This window comes from Scomber japonicus, chromosome 15 (assembly GCF_027409825.1).
Source record: "Scomber japonicus isolate fScoJap1 chromosome 15, fScoJap1.pri, whole genome shotgun sequence".
Lineage (NCBI taxonomy): Eukaryota > Metazoa > Chordata > Actinopteri > Scombriformes > Scombridae > Scomber > Scomber japonicus.
The window spans coordinates 6755057-6779612 of record NC_070592.1 but is presented as its reverse complement, the minus strand read 5'-3'; the positions used below and the strand labels follow the sequence as shown (position 1 = coordinate 6779612).

The 24556-nt window shown below is 38.7% G+C and overlaps 2 protein-coding genes across 2 annotated transcripts; both read right to left on the bottom strand.

Annotated features, from left to right (window-relative positions):
* Positions 1-1002: 1002 nt before the first annotated feature.
* On the bottom strand, positions 1003-12564 carry daxx (death-domain associated protein). Its single transcript, XM_053334685.1, has 11 exons — positions 12300-12564; positions 10699-10953; positions 8966-9406; positions 7957-8088; positions 7749-7865; positions 6457-6688; positions 5846-6015; positions 5369-5552; positions 4158-4725; positions 3839-3974; positions 1003-2368 (listed from the first exon to the last, which is right to left on the bottom strand). The coding sequence occupies exons 2-11, from the start codon at positions 10912-10914 to the stop codon at positions 2309-2311; spliced, it is 2256 nt and encodes a 751-aa protein (XP_053190660.1). The 5' UTR covers positions 10915-10953; positions 12300-12564; the 3' UTR covers positions 1003-2308.
* A 2263-nt stretch (positions 12565-14827) lies between these two features.
* Positions 14828-20902, bottom strand: tapbp.1 (TAP binding protein (tapasin), tandem duplicate 1). Its single transcript, XM_053334691.1, has 8 exons — positions 20757-20902; positions 19027-19218; positions 18026-18274; positions 17572-17931; positions 16932-17255; positions 16260-16361; positions 15998-16026; positions 14828-15850 (listed from the first exon to the last, which is right to left on the bottom strand). Exons 1-8 carry the CDS (start codon positions 20815-20817, stop codon positions 15839-15841), a joined length of 1329 nt encoding a protein of 442 aa, XP_053190666.1. The 5' UTR covers positions 20818-20902; the 3' UTR covers positions 14828-15838.
* Positions 20903-24556: the final 3654 nt, after the last annotated feature.

Sequence of the window (24556 nt, the reverse complement as noted above, 5' to 3'; positions counted from 1 at the left end):
ATATGTTTGTCCCTCCGCTCAGGTGATAAGGATCCTTACGTTGGTCTTGTGTTTGTGTGGTTTAAAAAAAAAAGAAGAAAAACGAGTCTGACCACGTGACGCATTTATCTCAACAGCTAAAACAGGTTTGATCTGATCGCAGCTCGGCGGTTTGGATTCAGGTGAATATTAATGAGGGTCGTTATCTGAGCCGGACGAGACTCCACTCTTTGTTCCAGATGCATTAAAGTCGACAATCACTATCAACTCTGTGTGTGTTTGATTTGAAACTACATTTTTTTTTGTGCAACAGCTACTTTTAAGGATGAGGCTGATGTTATTATACTGTATATTTCTTTTTTCTTAACCTCAACAAACTCCATGAAAAGACCAAAACCAACAACTAGCTTTCAATTTATCAATATATTCATCATATCTGTGGCACTAAACCTCCTACTTAAAGCATAAACCTGGTGATTTTTGACTTTTTTCTTAATATCAGAGTCAAACCAACAATTAACTCCTCTATTAAAAAGTATCATGTGTGTATCTGAAGCCTCTCTGTGTGCTGTCGGCCGCTTCTGTTGTCCAAAAACTACCAAAAAAACACCTCACCTGGTGCAGCAGCGGTGGCTCATTCATGTATTTTTAACAGTTTTTGGACAAAAGCAAGCCTATAACACAGAGGAGTAAGATGCATCAGGCTTTACACACACACACACAATGCTAATAAGTAGGAAAAGTAGCTAATTTAATTGTGTTGTTGGCTTTGAGATTTATACGAAATGTATTGACAGTAAGAAGAATACAGAAGCTCAGCAGCGTTACCCTTAAAACAGGAGTCAGCTGTGTGTGTGTGTGTGTGTTTGGGACTATTTTCTGCTGTGGATGAATACATGTAGTGTTCCCGGTGGGGGGGTGGGAGGTAGGGGGGGGTTTACGGCAGCAGGGCGGTGCATATGTTGACTCTAAGAAAAGAAAAAAAAAAGTGTTATTGGTAAAGAAGGAAGATGTCGTCCAGTGTAACAGCAAGACTCACTGATGATGAGTTTTTAAATATTGCTGGATAATACTAATACTAATACTAATACTAATAATAATAATAATAATGATATAAAGGATTTATTAATGCCTAGTCATAAAGTTAACAGAGATGTAATGCATTGGTTTTTAAATTAATGTGTTCAGTATTTCATTTTTTGTCATTGATCAATATGAAGTTTAGGCATTAAAAATCTTCCATATCACTGCAAGGCTGCATGGATAACTAGCGTAGGATCATTTCATGGTTAGTTTTAGTCTTTTCATCGGACTCGTTGACACGGTGATAAAAAGTAACATTTTTCCTTTAAACACGTTCAAACTGATTCCTATGTGGAAGCTAATCGGCCGTCCTGCAGCAGCCACAGATCTGAATGAAGAGAGTCACTTAAATTTATTTTAAACCTACAAAATAAAAACAAATGTAAAATTAAACAGAAAAGAAAAAAAAAAAGAAAAAAAGCTCATTGTTCACCATTATTTCTGCAGCAGTCCACACATCTGAAAACCACCACACGGCTCACTCACTCCACACGCGTCACAGATAGAAACAGCATGTAAAATAATGCCATCAATGCAAAATTCCTTTTATACAGACTGCCACCTCTCGGCCCTCTGTGGGAAAAAATGTGAATATAAAAATGTAAACTGGTGGCGAGCTAACGAAGCTCCAAACTGTTCAAAGTGTCTGAAAACTAAAATCGTCTTTCGGGGGACAAAGTTCGGGACAAACGTCCGACTCCACAGTTCATGTTTTCAGGCACTGGTGTCTCAGCTAAACCACTCTGAGGGAAAAAAAGTCTATTATACCAAGAGAGGAAATGTTTTGACTCCGTTTTCAGAGCGGTAAAAAAAAAAAAACATTTCAGTTCCTCCACCAGCCGGATGACGGCAGCGTCAGTGTCACACTGAAAGGCGGGAAACACGGTAACAGATGTTTGGTTGCCCGTGACGACCCAAAAGGTTTCAGAGCCGTCAGTTGATGTTTCTCCACTTAGAGAAAGCGTAGACTCGACTCTGTGGTGCACACGGCAGAAACACACTGCTCCTAAATCTCCTGTTTCAACTTATTCTACTGAAGTCATTTATACAAAAACATGAGTCGTGGCGTTTGTTTGATTTCATGTCTCCGTCAGCGATGAGCCGCTGCAGTTCTCCCAAATGTTTGGTAAAAATCTTATATTCTTCACACTTTTAATAAATCAGCACTCCCACAATTTTCATATTTAGACAAGGATGAGAGATGTGGAAGAAGAATCCTGCAGTGTGGCGAGAGGGAGGTGAAAGGTCACTCTGAGTCGGACAGGACGATGATCTCATCCGGGTCACACTGGGTGGCAACACTGACCTGGAAACACACACAGAGGCGCAGTGAGGAGGGGAGTCATCAGTGAAACCAGAATCTCTCACACACAGACTTTAAATACAAAAACATATCACTTATAAGCTTTTCAACACTATATAAAACATGACGTTTCCTCTTTTGGTGTTTTTAATTCTACATTTTATCTCTATTTCATTGTTTTGACTATTGTTGGTTTTACTGTTTTATAATCTTGATTTCCTGTAAACTGTTATCAGAACTATCAATTTTTGCTCTTTATATCTTTTACTTGATTTCATTATTATTACTTTGATCACAGACCTGCTCCACCATTACACCCCCCCCCATGCCCTCCAATCCTCAGAGGGAAATCTCCTTGCCCTACCCCCTCGGACCAAGCACCGAACTTGAGGGGGACAGAGCCTTCTCCACTGCTGCCCCCACCCACCCTCTGGAATTCACTCCCCAAACCCATCAGAGACTGTACAGACCCCCATACCTTCAAATCACACCTAAAAACACACCTTTTTAAACTTTTAACCTGTAAACTGTTTTTTATCCTCTTTCCATTTTATGTCTTTTTAACCTTCTACATTGTTTGTTCTTTTCATTTGATGTCTTTTTTTTTTTTTTTTTTTTACTTGTAAGCGTCTTTGAGCACTTGCAAAAAAAGCGTGTTATAAATAAAATGTATTATTATTTATTGAAACAGCTTTGTAACACTGTTTTGAAAAGTTCTTCATGAATAAAATTATTATTATTTATTTTAGACAATTTTCAAACTACACCTGCTACAGTGCTCCATGTTTTGAATCAATCATTAATGACCACAAGCTGCAACTAACCATTATTTTCATTATCGATGAATCTGTCAGATATTACATATATTGGTCAAAGCTCTTTTTACACCCAATCATGTTACTGATCTGTTGACAATTAACCTAATTAGTTGCTAAATGTTCCTCACAGCTGTTTCTTTTTTAGTATAACTCTCTTTTCCAGCCTTTTGTTGCCCCCTGCCCCAACTTTTGTTGAGATGTGTTGCTGCCAAATATATTTCATGTAATAGTAATATATCTCACTTTTAACAATTGATATGTTGTGTGTGTTGTATTGTGAATAAAAATATGGGTTTATGAAATGTGCAAGTCATTGGATTTTGTTTTTATTTGCATTTTAAACAGCGTCCCAACTTTTTTGGAATTGGGATTATAGTTGTTTTTTTTTTTTTTAATGTCAGAAAAATTGTGAAAAAATGTCTATCACCATTGCCAAAAGCCCAAAAAAAACAACTTTGAATATCTGATATTGTCTTGACCAACCGTCCACAACCCACAAAATATTCAGTTTATTGTCACAGAGGACGAAGTTAACCAGAAAATATTAACATTTAAGAAGTAAGAACCAGAGAAACTCCTCAGAATGACAAATACATAATAGTTGAGAGTTTATTTTTGGTCTAATCGTTGCAGCTCTACATCTGTGCGTCCTCACCTTATTTTTCTTGGGAGTCAGCATCGACTGTGAGCTGCTGACCAGTTCCTGTGTGGGAGTGTCGGCTCGGGTGGACTCTGCCTGCTGCGGGGAATTGCAGCTAAAAACACCCATATCCAGAGGAATATCAGCCTCACTGTGAGGAGGGTGAAGAGAGGGAGGTGGAGCGAGATAGAAGGAGAAAAGAGGGACAATGGAATGAGGAATGAAAGTTAAGATTTATTTATTTATAAGTTAAGAGTTATGATTCATTGGTTTTATCTTTGTTGTATCTGATCCAGTATTCATTCATTCCTAATCTAACCCCAATGAGCCTCACCTGTCATGGATGATAATGTGTTTCGTCTTGCGGGGTTTCTCTTGAGTACTTTCTTCTCTCTTTCTCTTCAGGCTCCTCGTCGTTCTGGAGCTTGGCGGAGGCGACGTGCCGTTGGTGGTCTGTGTGTCACATGTTTCTACTTTCGGGGGCTCAGAAACCCCGTTGGCTGAAACTGGGGATCCGTCTGCGGACTCCTTGGTGAACTTGCTTGTGCTGACCAGCGTGTCCGACACCTGACTGGAGGAATCCACCAGCGCCTCTACACCTGCAACGTCCCCGTTAGGCACCGGCGTCTGGTTATCAGTCTGCATGGGCTCTGATTGGCTGGGGCTGTCTCTAGGGGAGGGGGTGTCAGCCAGTGGGGAGATGTGGGAATTGCGGGAATTGCTTTCATACGAAAGAGGACTGAGTCCACGTGTGACCGGCTCTTTATCCTCATCTTTCATGCTTCCTTCTTCCTCTGCAGAACCGCCCTCCTCCGACACCTCGCCCGTCTCCCCGTCCTGGTTGGCGTCGTCGCCCGCTTGCTCCGACGCGTTACTGTCGTCTTCTTCGTTCTCCTCGTCGTCTAAAAGAGGGAAATTAGTGTGAAGAAATATGTTCTGCTTTTCTCTACCGACTCCCACGTGATCGCAACTATTGATGATACAAGTGTTCAATACAATCTCTAAACTAACGTCGAGTCGAGGCAGGAAGAGTTTGTGTCTAAAACTGAGAGGAACTTCTTTTTTGTGACGTCTCTCATCTTCATTCAAGGGCCACAAACAGAACAATATGATCTGATGTGGGCCGGTCCTTTAAAAAGATGAAAAGAAGGAAGGAAGAGAAGAGAAGACAAGAAAGAAAGAAAGAAAGAAAGGAAAGACAGATGGAAGAAATAAAGGGTGGATAGAAAGATGAAAGGAAGGAAAGTGGGCCGGATTGGACCCGTTGACAGGCCGGTTCTGGCCCACGGACCGCATGTTTAATGTCATCTTTTCTTCCCAAAACACAACATGACCTCTAATGTCTTTGTTTTGCCCCACTCAACACTCATTACAGTTAGTTTAAATTCATGGAAAAATAAAGAAACCAGAAAATATTCCCATTTGAGTAAAAGTATCAAAATATTTGCTGATTAATTTTCTGTCGATTGGCTGATTGTTGCAGCTCTAATCTAAACTCCTGCATTAAAAAGACGAACCTTTATTATCTAATGTCTTTATTCTAACCTTGTCCTTCCTGCTGAGTGCTGGCCTGGATCTCGTCTTCTATGTCTGGATCTGATGATTCATCATCTTCATCATCATCCTCCTCCTCCTCTTCTTCTTCTTCTTCTTCATCCCCATCCCCGTCCTCCTCCTCTGCCACTCCGTTCACCTCTTTAGTATCTTCCTGCTTTTCCGATTTGTTGGCCTGAAAATTTGATGTGTGGCGGCCCAGATAGCCGGGGAGAGAGGGACAGAAGGAGGAAGAGAGAAAAATAAAACTTTAAGAGTGTTACATTTTAATTTCCGATCAGTAGAGGTTCTGTTCTTGCTGCTTTTAAAAAGGACCATTACAAAGTTTTATCTCATTTTATATAATTTGTCACTGTCAGCTTCATCATCAAAATTCAGATAGACTGAAAAACATCAGCTAATAAATATGCTAAATAAGCAAGCAGATGTGGAGGACCGTTAACCAAAAGCCTGTGATTGTCCTCATACCTGTTTCTCCCTGCTGTTCTTCTCCATGCGTTTAGTCCTCTCCTGCTCCTCCGTGTCGTCCTGTTTCACAGCGTACTTGGTGATGACTTCCTCCAGGCGGGACAGAGCCATTTCTCTGTTCGACCGCAGCTTCCGCGACAGTGAGGGGTCCATCAGCGCCGGGTCTTTGGCTTCATGATGGCGGTGTGGATGAAAGAGGGGGGAGAGAGAGAGAGAGAGAGAGAGAGAGAGAGAGAGAGAGAGAGAGAGAGAGAGAGAGAGAGAGAGAGAGAGAGAGAGAGAGAGAGAGAGAGAGAGAGAGAGAGAGAGAGAGAGAGAGAGACAGAGACAGAGACAGAGAGAGAGACAGAGACAGAGACACCAGGGGTAAAAGAACAGGAGAGGAAGGACAAGAGGAATGTCACAAAAATGATGTTATTTATGTTTTTACACTTTTGAATTTACTTGGTAGATCTTAAACAGGTACACATTATGAATTATAAAAAATATTAAGCATCAAAAAGTAGTTTACAAAGTGAGTCTTTTAACTTCTCATCCTGTGATATCAGACACTGTGTTCAGGGAGTCAGCGCTCCACAGCAGAGATAAGTTTCTTTCCTCTGAAGTCTCACCAGGTTTGTAGGTGTCAGTGAGATGTGAACCAAAGTTGTAGACCAGGTCCAGGTGACGCCTCTCTTGCATGCGGCTCCCGGTCTCTCTGAAGGCCTCCTGGGCGATCTGGTTCAGCTGTTTTCTGCTCAGGCAAAGGTTGTGGCGCTCGTTGGCGCGCAGCACCTGCTGGAGGATGTCATGGTAATCAGGAGGGGTCCTGTGGGCCTCGGGACTGTTGATGAAACGCTCAATCTGAAAGAAGGGGGGGGGGGGGGTCAGGTGATTGTCACATTTAAATTCTACGATACAGTAATACAGGATTCTGCAGTGTTTGCTGTCTGTTTAGTTTAACTCTTCACTTATCTGGCGTAATCATGTTATGTGTTCATTTTTACTGGTTATATTAAATGTAAAACTGGAGCATACAGCTGTGTGAACTATCTGAGATCAAGTTATGTAGTAGACGTGCACATCTGGAATAAGAAAGCAGATACTGGACCAAATAACACAATCTGTAACAGCAGGAAAAAAAGTCTCCTAATGCAGGTTAACGTTAATAGGAAGTGACTTGTACTGTCTGAAGAAGAGCAAAAGGCTCGAAGTGTCACTTGTGAGATGCTACTAAATTAAACCTCCACTGAGAGCAGCAGTGTGCGGACTTTTTTCTGCTGTAACAATCACAGAGCATCAAAACAACATGCAGCACCAGTCAGAAAGACACTGTGGACATTTTTACATTCAAATTCAAACTTTTGACTGATACTGTAAAACCAAATCAGCTTTACTACCACAACCCTCTGCTAACCAAACCACCATCCATATCTCATGATCTCAACCTCAGACATATGGTTTCCGTTATATCTTTGCTTCTCTCTCTCCTTTTTGTTGTTATGTAGAAATGCACAAAAAAACTACAACTACAAACAGTAATTTTACTACTTTCTATAAACTTGGACAATCTCTTTCATTCCAGGTTTTGTATTGTGCTCTATACATATTTACACTGATGACTCAGCATGTTAGATGATGGGAATGATCTGATATAACTCATTTATTATTTAACCCTTATTTATGAGCTCATGTAAAGTCATTGCATCACTAATATGTATTAAAGGATTACAGTAAATGACTGTGCAGAGTGTTGGAAGCTGGATAACATACGAGTCACACAAGTAATAAAATGTTCTGTGTGGAAATGTATCAGGTTTGACTTTTTCTCTTTCTCTCACAAAAAAAAAAAAAAAAGTTCTGAGAGAAGTGATTTATTATCTGGGTGCCGATATTTTCGACTGTACACAAACAGCCAGCTCACCTTCCTGTTGATCTCAGGATATCGAGTGCCACTGTAACTGATCTTCTGTTCGATGACTCGGCCCGTTAATCTGTTGCATCCCTTTAGTTCACACAGCTTCTCATAAATCTTCATCATCTGGAAGAGAAGTTAGAGTCAGTAAGGGGGGGGGGGGGGGGGTGGCCTGCCCTGCTTTAATTTGTAACTGCGTCCTCTTTTCTTTTCTCACCTTGCGTTTAAGCTTGTGCTCCTGGATGTATGACGAGTCCTCAGTTGCCAGTTCGTCTAAACTCAGGTCGGCCTGCTGCAGGCGGCGGATCTCGTCGTTGTAGACTTTCAGAAGGTTCTCCAGGTACGCTATCTGAGAGCAGATGGGAGCAGATGGGCAGAGTTTTAGGTATGTAGAGTATACCCAGTGTTTTTTATTTTAATATGAGCTGTGTCTTAAGTGAAAAGAGGAGAAAACTTGAAACATGAAACCCAATTAAATTAGTCACATGAGAATTAGTTGTGATTTGTTTTTAAAGTCTGCAGGCGTGGACCAAACTGTGAGCTAGAGCTCGTCATGTCTCTGACTTCAGAACAGATGTCAATGAATATAGTTTAGTGAGATTTTAACATTAGTATTAGAGGAAATAGCTCAAAATGTGATGCACTTTAAGACCAAGAACTACCAAGAACGATTAGTTAATTAGACAATCAACAGAAAATGGTTAATAATTAAATAATTGTTGAAGTGATTTTAAGCACAAATATCAAACATTTGCTGGTTGCAGATTGTCAGTTGTGAGGATGTGAAGCTTGTCTGTGTCATACATGATAGTAAATTAAATCTCTCTTTAATTTTTGACTGACAAAACGAGATATTCAAAGTCCTCACCGTGGTCTCCGAGAACCTATAACAAGCTTTTATTTTAAAGTTATCTCATAGACAAATTAATAATCAAGGGGAAAAAAATCAGTTTGTTAGTTTCAGCTCTACGTGGAAAAAAGAAATCTAACACAAGCCCGTTTACTGCTGTGAAGTGATGAATGAACTGGAAGCAAACGGATAGATGGAAACACTTACATGTCAAATGTTGGTTATAAGAGTTTAGATATCTTTTCATCATGCGGTTTTATTTTCTGCTCTTTTATGAACAGCACTTCATAAACACTGAAGCAACCTTTGATGAGTGCCATGCTAATATATAACTGTTATAATCAGCAGCTGAATTAAGCCAGCGTCCAGCACTAACCTGTTTCCTGGAGGCCCTCTTCGCCTTCTTCTCTGCTACCTGTTGCTCCTCGTCTTCCTGCTGCCCTGAGGTGGAAGGTTGCTCGTCGTCTGCTTTCCCCTCGTCTTTGTCCTCATCCGTCTTAGCTTTAGTCTTATCTTTGCTTTTGAGCGTAACAGAGGTAGAGGCGAAAGAATTTGATGTTGAGGTAGAAGGCCCGGGCTCAGCCTTGTTGAGGGTCTGCCTCTTCTTTTCTGCATGCTGCCTGAACACGGTGCACAGTTCATTGATGTAGACGAAAGTTTTGGACTGGTTGTTCTGAGCGCGAGTCAAACATCGCCCCAACGTGTTCCTGTACTCCACGGACGACAGATACTCAGGTGAGGCCTTGTCATGCTTGGTTTGGAGGAATGTCAGAACCTCGGGGCAGTCCTTGGTGAGAGCTGAGCAATGATCCACAAACTGGGAGGAAGGAGAAAAGAAGAAGAGGAGGAGGATGAGACGAAGTGGAGCATATGACCACCATCAGCACAGGGGAGGAATGACAAATATTTACAATCGACATACAGCAACAGCATACTCTGTTTCAGGTTTTTCCTGTTCAACTTCAGATTAGGTGTCATAATAAACACTCCCATCTTAAGGCTAATATCGGTAGCTTAAGGGTGGGTTTTTTCCAAGTGTGTCTTATATAAAGCTGACGTGCTATTACATACGTGGAAATGAATTTACACTGTAGGAACTGGGTGCCAAAATCCACAACCATCGATCTATGTAAACACACATCGTAAAGCTTGGCTGAAGCTTTAAAACATCTTCAACAGTCTCAGTTAGCTAAGTTACAGTCTGTTTAGCACAAAACATTAAAACGTTCCTCGCTGAGCTGTGGCTGAGGAGTTTGTACATTCTGCTGATGGAGGCTTGTAGTATTTTTGGACACTAATTTTTTGGTCACAGCACGCTCCATACTCCAACTCTTTGAGGGTTTTAGAGTCTCCAGCTGATCTTCTATGTCGCCGTATCTTTCAACAAATCTAACAGAATGAATCACTCCGCTGCAGCTTTGCAAGGAACGTTTTGGTCAAACAAAAAGGGGGAATTTTATTTGAAACAGGCTTTAACTTTAACTGAGGGTGGTGAAGCCTCATCAGTGTCAGCTGATCTTTGTAATACATATTTGTACAGATTGAGGGCTGTGGATTTAGGCCTCCATTTCTTACGGTCTAGTGAGAGATTTGGAGAGTAGGAATTATTAAAATAAGTAAAACCAATTTCCACGTACATAATTACACATGCGTATTGTATTAAGACAGATTTTTTAAAAACCTGAACCGGCCCCTATGACGATCATCGTCTTGAACATCTGCCAAAGTGCTCGGTCAGGTGCTTGGTGCAAAGACCAATGCTATAAAAAGTAAAAGGGTATCACCACATTGGAATTTAACCTAGTTTATGAGATAGGTATGTGACAGCCTGCCTGGTGAAAATGTCAACAAAAGGACTTTCTTTAAAAAGGAAACGTTTAATTCTAGTTTGTGTATTAATTTATATTATTACAAAGCATCACAAATGTCACCAGGTTGAGAAATGATCCCAGTTACCAACCACATGCTCATATAATTTGGAGCTCTGTCCTCTTCTATCTAAATGATCTGGATGGTTTGTATAAAGGTAACAAAACATAGCAGGTATTAGAAATGACCAGCCACTTTGGCCGCTGGATGAGTCGGTTCATGTCTTAAATTTAAACTCACCTCTGTGAACAATCTCTGATTCTCTGCCTGCAGAACGTGTGCTTCCTTCTTCGCTGTGGCAAAAGGTGACTGCGTGATGTGCGTTGGGACAGGCTGCTGAGCTTTGAGCGGCGAGACATTTTTCACTTGAGACTGAGGAGACGAGGTGGAGGCAGTGCAAGAGGGTTGAGGACTCTCCTCTTCATCGTCATCAAGGACTATGATCTTATCTGCCATCGAGGCGGGAGCCACCGTCACCTAGAACGCCAGGTGTTACTGCTTTCCAAAAAAACACAAACCAGAGAATATTGATCAGAGTCACAGAGCAAGTTCAGTAAGTTTGAGCAAAAGGATAATTAAAGGTTTATCCGAAGCTTATACGCGGCTTCATCAGTCCAAGTTAGTCATATCAAGTATTATCTGACACATTTACAGTCTTTTTAGCATCAGATTCCCTTTTTGTGTTTCCCTTTTGAGCTGCCGTGGAAGTATAGTAACAAAAAGAGGGACTTGGCACTAAAAAAGACTGAAATGTTGAAAAAATTAGCCTGTTTCCTCAAAGCTTTGTATTGATGGATGCTGTGACACATCAACTACTCATGACTACTTTTATAATGTAGCAGTAACACACTGTGCTGTGGTGATTTCTGTGCTTTGTTTTGTGATTTTACTCTTTATAATTACTCCACCGGTTCACACTGGACATTAAAAGATCCCCTTCAAATGCGGGTTTAATGTCATTTTGTCGCTTAATAGTAAACATGATACTTATATGAGGCTTCATCAGTCTGAGTTAATCAGATCAAGTGGATATCTGACACATTTACAGTCTTTTTAGCATCAAATTCCCTCTTTGTGTTTCCCTATTGAGCTGTGGTGGAAGTATAGTAACAAAAAGAGGGACTATGGCATTAAAAAGTGACTGTCTGAACACACAGAAGGAGGGCTGTGGATTTTATCCCTCATCACTTACATTATAAGTAGATTATGAAGGGATTTTCTAATGATTAGTATGAACTGTACTAGTCGATGATACAGCAAGAAAAAACGTGTTTCAGTGCTCCATTGGCTACCTGACTGTTGTTTTAAGACACATTTGGAAAAAATGTGAAATACACAGACATAGGGGCACATGCCTATAGAGGAAATTGGCTTCAAATACACTTTTTAATACAGCTTTTCACAGAATTAGGACTGTGGATTTTGTCCCACATCGTTTACATTATAAGTGGAATATAAAGGCATCCTATAATGATCAGTATGGACAGGAGGAATGATGACAGCACGAAAAACATGTTTAAATGCCTATTTGGCTACGTGACTGTTGTTTTAAGACAGCTTTGACACACAAACATGGACATATGCTTAGGAAATGTGCCATGTGCTGCTTCATCGATGAGCAAGTAAATAAGCTAATTATCAATGACACTGTATTCACTGTGTGTTGGGGGCAAGAAATGAAACTAAACAATTACGCAACAATATGAGCTATTTCTAGTTAAATGGATAAAAGTGAAACTAAAAAAAAAAAAATTATAAATAAAGCTCGATGACAGATGAGGGAAAACAAAGACAAGCCAACACCGTCACACATTAATACACACTCTCACATATATACTGACCTTATGTTTTAAAGGTTGTTTGTGATCAAAACAACGTTTATATCCAGAGTTAGTTAGCTGGTGTTAGCATTAGCCGGCTAGTTAGCGCTGTGCCAAGTGATAAAAAGGCGGACAAAGAGGAAAGATACACCCGGTGCCAGTTTGTTACTATGACGATAACTAAGACGTTGAAATCCGATGAGGTCTAAAAAAGAAAAATTGTACTTTAAAATCCCACAAACTTCCTGTTTACCAAGACAATGCTCGTCAACTTGGCTGCGCGGTGGGCTACAGATCGAAAATATACCCGCTTAGTTCGTTCCAGCGTCGACGGCTCTGATTGGTGGAGAGGTGTTGGTGGTTGAGTAACGTCGCTTGCTATTGGTTGACAGAAGCTCCCCGTTGAAGAACAGCGATGTGTTAAAGAGATAGTCAGACTGTAGATGTTCAAAGGATTACACAATGATATAAAATAATAATCATAATAAAATAAAATAAAATAATAATATACGAAAATAATAAAATAAACATGATAAAATAAAATAATAAAATAAACATAATAAAATGATAGTAATAAATAATACAATAAAATAATACAATTATAATAACAAAAACAATAATAATGATCATCATTATTGGTTAAAAAATGAAGATAAGAAAAACACAGCTACCACAAAATGTAGATAAAATAAACATATTAATTAAATTTACAATTTTAAAATTTGACATTGCAAAAATGTGAAATACAATAGGTTTAAAGACGTGATCACTACTCAGTTGCACTTAGAAGCACAGTATATACTGTGACGCTATGACTGTTGTGAATATTTATTGTAATTGCCTCGTATATATTATGTGTAATGTAGTTAATTTTTTTTAAATTTTAGGAATTGTGCCAGTAACATCTGGCAGGGGGGACTACCGATGGAAATCAGCCCTTGGCTGCAATTGGGTGCATTTACATTTTTAGTTCTCTGAAAATGTATAATGATGTACATTGTCTCTGTGGAGAAAGAAAGAATGAAAGAAAGAAAATCACTTCTCTCACACCACATTCTGCAAGTCATGTAATTTAAAATAAAATGAGTTATAATCTTCCATCACTGACAGATTTGAAAAAAGAAAGCATAGGGCCCAATAACATTTTATTTTATTTAATGATCAAATGCTATTTATATGTTTCATTAGAAGTAACAAATTAACAAGTAACACAATTTTCAGTCAGGTCATCAAGAAAAGTTTATTTTTAAAAACAAAATGTCATCCGTGCAGACTTGACAGCAAGAAAAAAAATACCACAATCATAACAGTCTGTGAAAATACTCCTGTTTCCTCCTCATGATGATCCCATCATAAATGTTCATGCGAGTGTTTTCACATGATTTTATCAACGTGATTCACAGGTGTGATGAACAAGATACTCAATTACAAACAGGAAACTGGCAGAATGCTTTAAGAAAAATATTATATTTCCCTAAAAAAGCAATAGTCTTTATGGTTTTCAAAGTCTAACACATTTTTGGGATTTTCTCTTAGTGAAATTGTGTGCTCTCTTTGTACCATGACCTTCACATTTCATTCACAACAGCCCAAATGAAGATCTTAGTGAGAGCATCATCCCTACCACAGTTTGGACAATACAAAAATAAAATAGAGCAACAAATAAAATAAACCAACATGTGATGTGAATATCCTCACAACACATATATAAGAAAATGTCAGAATATACTGTACATACATTATATTCTCTGTATTTACAACAGGGTTCAGTTTGTGGGTTTGGACATTTTATAATCAGCAAAATAAGATATTTCACCTCATTTTTTATGCTGAGATTCTTAAACCCACCCACACTGGGCCAGTCTCTTTCAATTCCTTCAAAATTCCTTGTTGCTTTTTTCTTCACTCATATGCATAACGGGGTGCATCATATGAAAGCAATAACACCAACTTATTAAACTCATTTTTCAACACACGTTTCTGGATCTTTTCCAGTGTTTGTGACAAGATGGTTTAACAAGGGAAACTTTTTATTTTTCAACTTGGACCCTATTTTCCCATCATTTTGTGCCCAAGTGGCTAATGGGAACAGTTTTTGAAATGTGTGCAGTATTGAGCCAGAGAGCTTCAACAGGCAACAGCTTCCTGTTAATGTACGAGCACTGGCCACTTCATTAGGTACACTTGTGCAACCTAATGAAATCCAATACAACAGCTTTGCTTTAAATTCTACTTTTGTCAAGTCTATACATTTTCAGTTTTTGTTAATATTGCCAGAAAGGTGATAATTCTGCTTTATGTTTATTACTGAGGTCATACTTAGTGGTGGTGGTGTACTGGGATGAATTATATTGACTGGTGTTCCTAATATGTATGTTAATGGAGTCGACAAAATATTAAGAACACCATTCAATATAATGCACCACCATCACCCACTATGACCTCAGTAACAAATATAAAGTAGAATAATCACCTTCCTGACAATGTTAACAAAAACTGAAAATGTATAAACTTCATAAATACAATTCAATTTCATACAATTTAAAGTGACACTGTTGTATTGGATTTAATTATATTTCACAGGTGCACCGAATAAAGAGGTCAGTGAGTGTATGTCCACCCAAAGTGCCTGTTTATGCTACCGACACGCTCATATCGTTATCATTTAAGAGTCTGAAACTAAACTTTTTTCCCTTATATTTCACTTGATCTGGTCTGTTTGTTGCTATGTCACAGAGTCTCACTCAAAGACAAGTCTTGCTCTAACAACCTTCAAGAGTTGGGTCGTTGTTGTAATCAGTCAAATATTCAGCCATAACTTTGAAAATCTTTTAGATAACACTAAGTTAACTCTTTCTCTACTCCGACACAACAAACTCTTCCCAGCACTCCTCTCTCCAACTATGTCACAACTGAATATAGAGTTTCAACTTGGTTAGACACAACAACAAGAAACAGACTGGATCAAATCAAAAGGAAAAACGTTTTGTTTTCATAGCGTTGGTACATATAATCTGATAATAATGTTCACACAAAAGTCTGAGCCTGTCAGTGGCACAAAATAAGCACTCTCAGTGGACGTACACTGTTGAGCACTTATTGTCTCATTGGATTAAGTTGCAGCTTGTTTTGCAGCTTATTACTGAACCTGTTCAAAATTGTTATCCCCAAAAGTCACTTGGACACAAAATGATGGAAAAATAGGGTCCAGGTTAAAAAATACCAAAGTTTCCCTTTAAATAAAATAATGTTTGCAGTGGATGGTCAATATGATATTACAGCTATATCCCTTTAAAGAGGAAAGGATCAAAGAAATATCATGACTATTTGAGCAAGAACAGAATGAGCATGAGCACAATAAAGCTTCCCAATGAATCAGTGAAAAACAATGCAATAGTAAAAGTATGCACAGATTAATCTCCATGCAAGCAGTAAAAAAACAACACATCTGTCTAAAATAACAAGTGGACATTGACTGTGAAAACCCTATCCAAGATATCAAAACCGAAAGGCAAGGCAGTTCAGTACTGTGGCTTCACATCAGCTGACTTCTTTCTTCTTTACTTCTCTTTCTGCAAGTGGAAGAAGTTGAGGGTTATTATAGAGAGGACAAACAAAGGAGCAGCTCCAGGGTTATAAAATCATATAATTAATAAAGTGAACAAAGTTAACATTGACGTGTACATTTTGTCTGTTAGTGTCTGAAAAAGAAAAGTTACCTTGTCATTTTTATTAGCCTCATCTGAACCTAAACACAGTGAAACAAAAGATAAAAATTAGATACTGAAATGAACTGAACACTAAATATCAAACTGCATCTTCTTTAAATAGTATACAGTGTTACACCATACTAAATATTTTATATAAATAATAATGTATCAAGCTATCTTGAAGTTTATTATTTATTATGTGCAAATTAATAAATACATGACTTATTATTATAAAACATTTCTGGTTATTGATTGTGTATCATGATTTTACCTGAGCTGGTGAAGGTCCAAGAGACAAACTTAATAAGACCGTACAGCACCAGCGCCACACCAACCATTGCCATCGAGTCCTCAATGGACGGAGTGCTGAACCCTGAGAGGAGAAAATGACAGAAGTCCTGATTTATTCACTTTTATCAAACTTGATAAAACAAGGAGGTGAATATCCACAAAAGGCCAAAAATCTGATTATTGCCAACATTTAATAAGTATTAAGATAGATTCTCTTATCTCAATTAAAATAATAATTAAACCAGGAAAATACAATAAAAAACAATATTTAAGATACAGTACATCATAATAGACAAAATTCTGAATAATATCTGGTCTCGTATCACAGTAACAGTTGTATATTGATATATTTCTCATCTCTGGTCCACCCATTGAAACCTTGGCCAGGTGTAGAGAAACTGCTTACTTCCCATCCACCTGCTTGTCAAAGGAGGATGGTGCTAGCAGCAGCTCTCAAACATACAGTACTAACTCTCTATTTGACCTCAGAGCTCAAAGTATGAGATGAATTATAATATCAATCACTTAACAAAGACAAATGTTACGCCTTTTATGTCACAGCCTACTCATTGTTATAACATAACTTTTCAGTCAGTGTTGTCAAAAGCTTGATAAATGTCAAAAATCAAATGACCAAATTCTTCCACATTACCAATGACATTGAGGGTCACGCTGGCTCGTCGTGTGCCTCCAGGATGGACGGCCACACAGGTGACTTCTCCCCCTCTGCTCAGGTCCAGCTTGGACGTGTCAAGCTCCAGTCGGCTGCTCTGGCTAAAGGTGCCGTCCCAGGCCTGCCTGTGGCCCGTTACGCTGCCTGATCCCAGAGGTCTGGACTTGCCATCAGTGTCTTTGAACTCCCAGCTCAGCTCCAGGGTGAGAGGGGCGAAGCCGGACGCGTCACACTGGACGGTCAAAATCTGGCCGGGAACAGAAAGGGGCAGAGGGGAGGGGTGGATGGAGAGGGATGGAGGTTCTGGGTAGAAGGGAAAAGAAAAAAAGAGAAAAGGAATAACTTACTATTGATAATCTTTTTCCAGAGGCAGTTTAGTTTATTATGTGCTCTCCACTAATTAGTTTATTTCAGAGTTGTTTGAAACCAGATCGTGCAATCGAGGACATGGTCTGATTAGTGGTAGACATGAGCTCAGTTACTGTGTTACACACCATCTCTAGACTTGCAGTAATGATTCAGGGAGTGAACGTTTCCCAATGGTTGATGAAAAAGATCAGAATTAAATAAGAATCATTTAATTACCCTTTAAAGCCTGCAAAAAATATTTTTCCCTCACCTACAATCTCAAGCTCCACCGCCACCTGAGCCAAAAGGTATGGAAGATACACCGTGCAGATATACGTCCCAGAGTGACGCACTTGAGCCTCCTGCAGGATCAGGGATGCGTTTCCCTTCTCATGCAAACTGTCAAAGTCCAGCGTTGCGCCTCCCTCTTGTGTATCAGCCAAGCGATCTGCCTTGCCATCGTAAGCCAGAACCAGCCGTCCATCGCCTCTGAACTGATAGCGCCACTCGACAGCGAAACCAGACCCATACAAAGGTGAGGTGGGGTCTGTCCAGAAGCCGCAGTCCAGCAGAACTGGTTCCCCAAGTCTGGACTGCACTGAGACTGTTTTAGTGGTCACACTCAGGACGACTGAGTAAAGAGACAGTAAGGAAAGGACATTTAAATTACCAGTTATAACTAGGATGAGGAAAAACTTCTAATATTTGACCATCTTGATCATTACCGTCATGCTCTTTGGATCCCGTGGGTGCACGCATGATGCTGGAAACACCTAGCTGTTTGTTGAGCCCCTGAATGGCTGTTGAAATCCAGTCAGCTTGCAGGTATATGGGGCTGAGGGCGGACTCTGTGAGTGGAGCAGCCCATTTGAGGCTGGAGATCTGCGGCTGGAAGGGGTTGATTTCACACTGGGGCTTCTTGATGGAGCCTTTGGGAGGGTTGAGAGAACGATGGCAGAGAGTGGCATCTGGGTCTGAGGACACAGGAGTCAGAATGGTAACACATACAGATTGCTATATGCAAAAGTATGCAGTCATTTCACAGATGTTCAACATTCCTCTTCTGAAGTCCAGCTGAAATTAAAACGTTTTTTCTTCTTTTCAACATCAAAAACAGACGCCTTAGCTGAAAGTGTGAGTTTTATAGAAACTCAATTAAGTCAATTAAGTGAAAATACTGCCAAAGCTAAATTAAACAAAGAAATCTAAACTAAAGTTGTTTCAGTAAATTACTCTATCAATAAGAATGTAAAGAGAAAATAACTGAGAACACATTAGAGTTTATGCTGTGTGTCCTTGATAAAAAAATAATACCAGAGATATCTACTTTACTTTGTTCCCCTACTGATGTGAATGTATGCAAGTCAGAAGGAGAAAAGTAATGCTCAGGTATACAGTACTGTGCAAAGGTTTTTGGTACCTTAGATGTATAGATCCTGTTTTTTAGATTATTTTTGGGACATTTTTGCCTTTATTGCCTTTATTACTGTCTTAGAAACCAGAAAATATTCTCATTTATTTTTATATTTTTTCTTAAAAATCACTTAAAACCATTAATCAACCTTATCGAAATAGGAAATTTTCTGTCAAATTACTAACTAATGAATGGTTGCAGCTCTACATACATGCATGCAAATGTATTACTCACACAGAAGGCACTATGCACACTCTCTCTCACACACATCTAAATAAACATGCAGTTACACATCCTGGTCAGTGAACTAACCGGTGACGAAGTAGACTCTGTCAGGGCTGATGTCGGGTGGAGCCTGCTGGGTTTTGGGACTCTCACTGTGAGCCTCTGTCCTGATGTAAAGCAGGGATTTCTCCTGAGTCGTGGGTGCAGTTAGACCTCCTCCTCGACCTGCTTTCTCCTGCACAAACCAGCAGTCCATCACGGGACAGCTGCTGCTGCAAGCTTTAGGAAATACATTTAACAATAAATCAACAATAGATAAACAACCACTACGAAACACTGAAGATTACATTGTACTGCTTCTTTTAATGTAATGTTGAGTCTTGTGCAATTTCATTTGTATTTTACTGATGACTTTTATGTATTTTAATAGCCCATATCGGGACAGGCATTGCAAACTAGCTTAGGCTATAAAATCTGTGATACGTGGCATAAATGCATGCAATCTTGTCTATATGCAAATAAGCATTAAATGACTAAATAGAGCTCCTATGAATTTCTATTTTTCCATTAAGACACTCCAATATTTACCATGATCTCTGATTTCAGCTTTAAAGTTTATACAGTAATCTTACCTACAGTAGATCTTTTATCAATGTTTGTAAAAACAAGTGAAAGTGTAAAGCACAAAAATGGAATTGAACCCCAAGTAAATAATACGGCCTGGAGAGAATATAAAAAAAACAAACTCTGGCAGCTGAAAATAAAAGTAAAACTGTCATTCTCTTGCAGAACCATTTTGTTTGTGGCCATTGTTTTCCTAAAGAGTTTCTAAATGTGACTTTGAAACACTTTCATCATTTCTGTAGGTTGCATAATTTTGCTCCCCACCTTTAACTTTCTTACTTTTATTCTCCTTTTTCATGTCAACGTGTACGGGCTTGGAACAAGATCTCTGACAAAAAAAGACAACATTTTCCCAAAAAGTTCAGATTATATTCCTCCCCATTTGTTTTGTTGCTATATATTATGTATGCATTATTTACTCATTTTGTTGTCTTAATTTATTAATTTATTAAAATATGTTTCACTTTCTATGCGATGAAGTGTGGATGAAGCTGCTGTAAACTAAGCAATTTCCTATGAAGGATCATTAAAGTATCTATCTATCTATCTATTTATCTATCTATCTATCTATCTATCTATGCACTGGCTGAGTTATGGGTGTAATACCAATGTACACCACTAGATGGTGGTGTGCACTGCGCCACTCAACGCTTCACACCAAACTTCCTTTAAATTTGCAGCTAATTTAGGTTTCTCGACGATAAAAGGTCAATGTATATTCCGGTAACACATTTATTAAGTTATTTTCAACAGTGACTTGGTCTTATGAAAAAATCGGCTTACAAATGTCTATAAAATAACCTCATTTTAGTCTATTTATAATAGCCTCAAATCTCTCAAGTTGTTCTGCACACTTTGCTCCCCAAATTATAAGAGAGACCCATATAAAAGGCTGTTTTTCTATGTTTGGATTTTGCCGAAGTGATGCAAGACTCAAGTGTAAACGCAAAGGGTTTAGTTTAATACTCTCCAAATAGGCTGCAACTAACAATATGCGATCTAACATTAACTATGCCCATTTTCTAGCGGAGTCCGGGTTAATTATTTCATTACACAGAAACAGGCTACAACATCCTTCCTGGCTTTAGGCTCTAACATTAGATGTACTAGCCTATTATGTGCAAAGCTCGTCTATGTCGCGTAGTTTGGCAGCGCGGCAGAGCACAAATATCGACAGAGATATCATAACTTACCTTGGAGGAAGCAGGCAACAGCAACCAGAGATAGTTTGTAAATTGTAGAGAAGTCCGTCATGTTTGTATTTCTTTTGTGTTTCTCTGCTTTCAGGAGTTTCCTCTTCGTGTATCAGACGGGGGAAAAACAGCGCTTATATCGACGGTTTTCCCCTTCAACTCCACACGATCATTTTTACTTTCACTTTTGACAAGTCAAGTCAGACAAGAAAAATAAGATCAAGTTCCGGTCATCATTTCTGAATAAAAACTCCACAACCAATCAGAATTGTATTTATTGCCATGCAGATAATCAGATTAAATTTAAGGAAGTTATGTTAGTGTTGTTGAAGTGCGTAGCAACATTGAACAATCTAAAAAGACAGTTTTGGTCTATACCTAATTGCTATTCAAGGTGCTTTAGCTTTGCATAATGCATTGAAAAGAAGACTAACTGCATAAAACATTACAATGCATATTTAAAATGGGAAATATGTGACAGAAAATTAACATAACTAGAAACTAAAACACATAACATTTAGCAGAACTTGACAGCATGCTGCCTGATGTAGTTTCTCAGATCCATAGGTAGAGGGAGCCCTCCGACAAGCAATAATCCACCAGGACTAAATGTGAGGAGGGGACGCGTTTCACTACCTTTAGTTATCCTTCTATGCCTCCTTGGTCTTTTCCTCTACAAGAAAAAATCTGTAGCAGAGATTCTTTCATGACTAGGGTTGGTTAGGGTGTGTTCAAGACTTTTTTGTATCTGCATCTTGACTCATTTAGTCCAGAACATTGTTATTATTGAGATGCAAGTGGACATGTGAGGCTGCAAGCTTTCAGGAGTGGAATCCAGTCTGTGCTAAGAGAGGTCAGTTGAGGACAAGAGAAACAGAAACAATGAGAAGTGAACAAATGCTTGTAATCTCACCCACAAAATGACTGCTTTAAAAGCAGGATGAATTACCCAGTAGTAGTATGCTTTTAAAAATGCAATTATTGTTTTTATGATATTCACCTGTAGTACAGACTATTTCTTCTTTATATGCTGCAGCTTCTAATAGATTCAAACCATTTGCACACACACGATTAATGACTTTTCAGTTTGGCATCACTCAAGTGTTGCTGATGTTCATCTTTCATCATTTTTCTGCAGTGAATATTTTCATCAACACTGGAGGAATGTGGCATAACAAGGGTTACAAGAAGCTCTGCTGGCCTGGTGGGGACAGATGAGATCACAACCATGTCTTTCTTCTTCCGGGTGTGAGTGCCAAAATTTGCAAATCATTCCAGATCTGTGTGTCACACACAAACGAAACCTAACTGGCTGGTCAGGTGATTTCCGAGAAACCGCACAGATTAATGTGCTGTTTTTGCCAAGCAGAGGAGCTCTAACACTATTCTTGCTCTGGAAAAGGCAACCATCTCCTGTACTACTGTGATGGGTTTCTGGTTATACGGCTTTAGTTGATATAAGGTTCTTTTTCTGTTTCTGCCTGTTACAAGTAATTAAAGTATGTTGTCTTTTGGAAAGTTCCATTTCTGTGTGGTAAAACAACAAATAGCCCCAAATTAAAACATGATTGCACCATATAACATTGGATATTGTCTAATTCTCAGTGTGAGGAGAGAGAGAGAGAGAGAGAGAGAGAGAGAGAGAGAGAGAGAGAGAGAGAGAGAGAGAGAGAGAGAGAGAGAGAGAGAGAGAGAGAGAGAGAGAATTATATGCCATTTCAAAGCAAGAAAGACAGACATAAAATGGCAGCGGAAAAGGCGTGGTACAGTGACGTATGCTAGCATGCATTTGATTGGATGTGATACTGTCTGAATCTAAGTTTAGGACAGTCACAAGGTCACACAGCACTATGGCTGCTATATGTTTCTGTGCAAAAAATGAATCCACTCTGATTTGTCCCACTTTATTCTGTTGTAAGAAACATTTTATTTGCAGAAAAATTATGCAAACACACAATGTTTTCTTACCCTAACCCTAACCCTAACTCTACAAGCAGGAGACACACTGTTGTAATTCACACAAAGAAGCTACAATGTCAAATGAGCAGATTTGATAGGCAAATGACTGTAGGGATCATCTTTTTTAGGTTTGAGAGACACATAACCGGTTCAGCAGCTTCCAGTCTGAATTAAAAAACAATAGGAGGAAACGGACATCTTATAAAAACACCACTTTGTTATATGAATATATTATATATATATTATATATTTGAATACTCTGATCCTCACTTAAGTAAAAGTAGATATTCAGTGATGAAATACTTCATTAAAAGTAAAAGTCCCTCTTGAAAAATCCTACTACAGTAAAATTACATTACATTACAGTATTATGAGTGATGTAGTTAAAGTATTACAGTAAAAGTAATGGTTTGGTCCCTCCGACTGATATATTATTATATGTGACAGCATTAAATTATTAATACTGAAGCATCAGCATGTAAGCAGCTAGTTTGAACTACAACATACAGGAACATACTGTATATAGTAGCATGTTTATAATATTACTTGTGTGCTTTGAATGCAGAACTTTTAAAAAAATATAACCATTTTATTGCTATACTTGTTGAGAGAAATCATCTGAATGCTCATTTTCAGTGACGTGCTGCCTCACTTTAGTGGATTTAATCATTACAGGACAGAGTAAAGTGTTAAACAAGTGTCTTTACTTGGAGCTTGGTGTTGTGTTGGTTTTCAGGATATCTGGTTAGCACAACCTTAAAGAGACAGCTCATCCAAATGTTAAAATAATGTTTTCTCATTTACTATCTAGACATGCAGATAATTTTGGTTTTATCAGCCCATGTTTGTGTGAGATTTCTGTTTCCATCCAAGTATAATGGAGGTTAATGCAATTTTATATGTGGTACATTCAGCATTAAAGAAGATCTCAGTGGAAATAGATTTCTTTGGAAATACTTTCTGCTGAAGAAATAGTCTCTGAGAAAACTGCTGACATGACATACATTTTAAATGGGTTTTATTTTGCTTTAAGTGTCCTCCACTCATAGTGAGAGGAATAGTTGTGCAGACATGATAATGGATGTATTAAAAGAGGGGAAAGGGTCAGGGTTAGGGTTAGGTACCAAGGTACCAATCAGCAGTGTGTCACAAACACTAATAAACAGCCAGCTATATTAATTATATGAAATATCTAATATTTAGCCTATTGCTTTACTTGTGTTTACATAAAACAAAGTTGAAGAAGTGAGATTTTAGGTAAAAGTCAATTCTATCAAGTTTCATGCTTTTCATGACTTCATGCTATCAAGAATAAGTGAGGTTTGAAACAGAGTATAAATTGTGCCAACAGCAAAATGAAAAACAGTGTTAGGTGTCCAAACATCAACAGAGGTGTTCAGTTTCTCTTTGGTTGAGCAGGTTTCAGCGTACATAGTTTCACATTAGTTCAGAACCTATGAAGCAATTACCACATTTAGTCACTGTAACACCAGTAAAACCACACTGTTTGTTGATATTTTTGATCAGGACCGTTTTCAACCCTAGAACGTCCACACAAAACAAAAGAAGAATACCCTACAAAACATTATACATGTTATATTACAAGTATTATTATATATCATAATCCAACTTCCATGCACTAACAAAGCTAAGAAACCCCAAAAAAGCATGGCATGCCTCTCCATCCTCTATATTAGGGGTAAAAACAAGCAAATGTTACTTTCACTTTTGTTCATAACCTGTTTAGGTCAGTTTAACCAAGATTTAAGTGACATTGTTCTAATACTAATTTCACATTGGCACAGAAGGAGGCTGAAGTGAGCACTCCTGCCTGTCCTACC

Coding starts and splice junctions, on each gene's coding strand:
- daxx (XM_053334685.1), bottom strand. CDS start 10,914: ATGGCAGATAAGATCATAGTCCTTGATGACGATGAAGAGGAGAGTCCT. Junction 5,553..5,845: donor AGAACAGCAGGGAGAAACAG/GTATGAGGACAA, acceptor TCAAATTTTCAG/GCCAACAAATCGGAAAAGCA. Junction 3,975..4,157: donor CACATTATCATCCATGACAG/GTGAGGCTCATT, acceptor CCCTCCTCACAG/TGAGGCTGATATTCCTCTGG.
- tapbp.1 (XM_053334691.1), bottom strand. CDS start 20,817: ATGACGGACTTCTCTACAATTTACAAACTATCTCTGGTTGCTGTTGCC. Junction 18,275..19,026: donor CAGAGTCTACTTCGTCACCG/GTTAGTTCACTG, acceptor CTGTGTCCTCAG/ACCCAGATGCCACTCTCTGC. Junction 16,027..16,259: donor TTGGACCTTCACCAGCTCAG/GTAAAATCATGA, acceptor CACTGTGTTTAG/GTTCAGATGAGGCTAATAAA.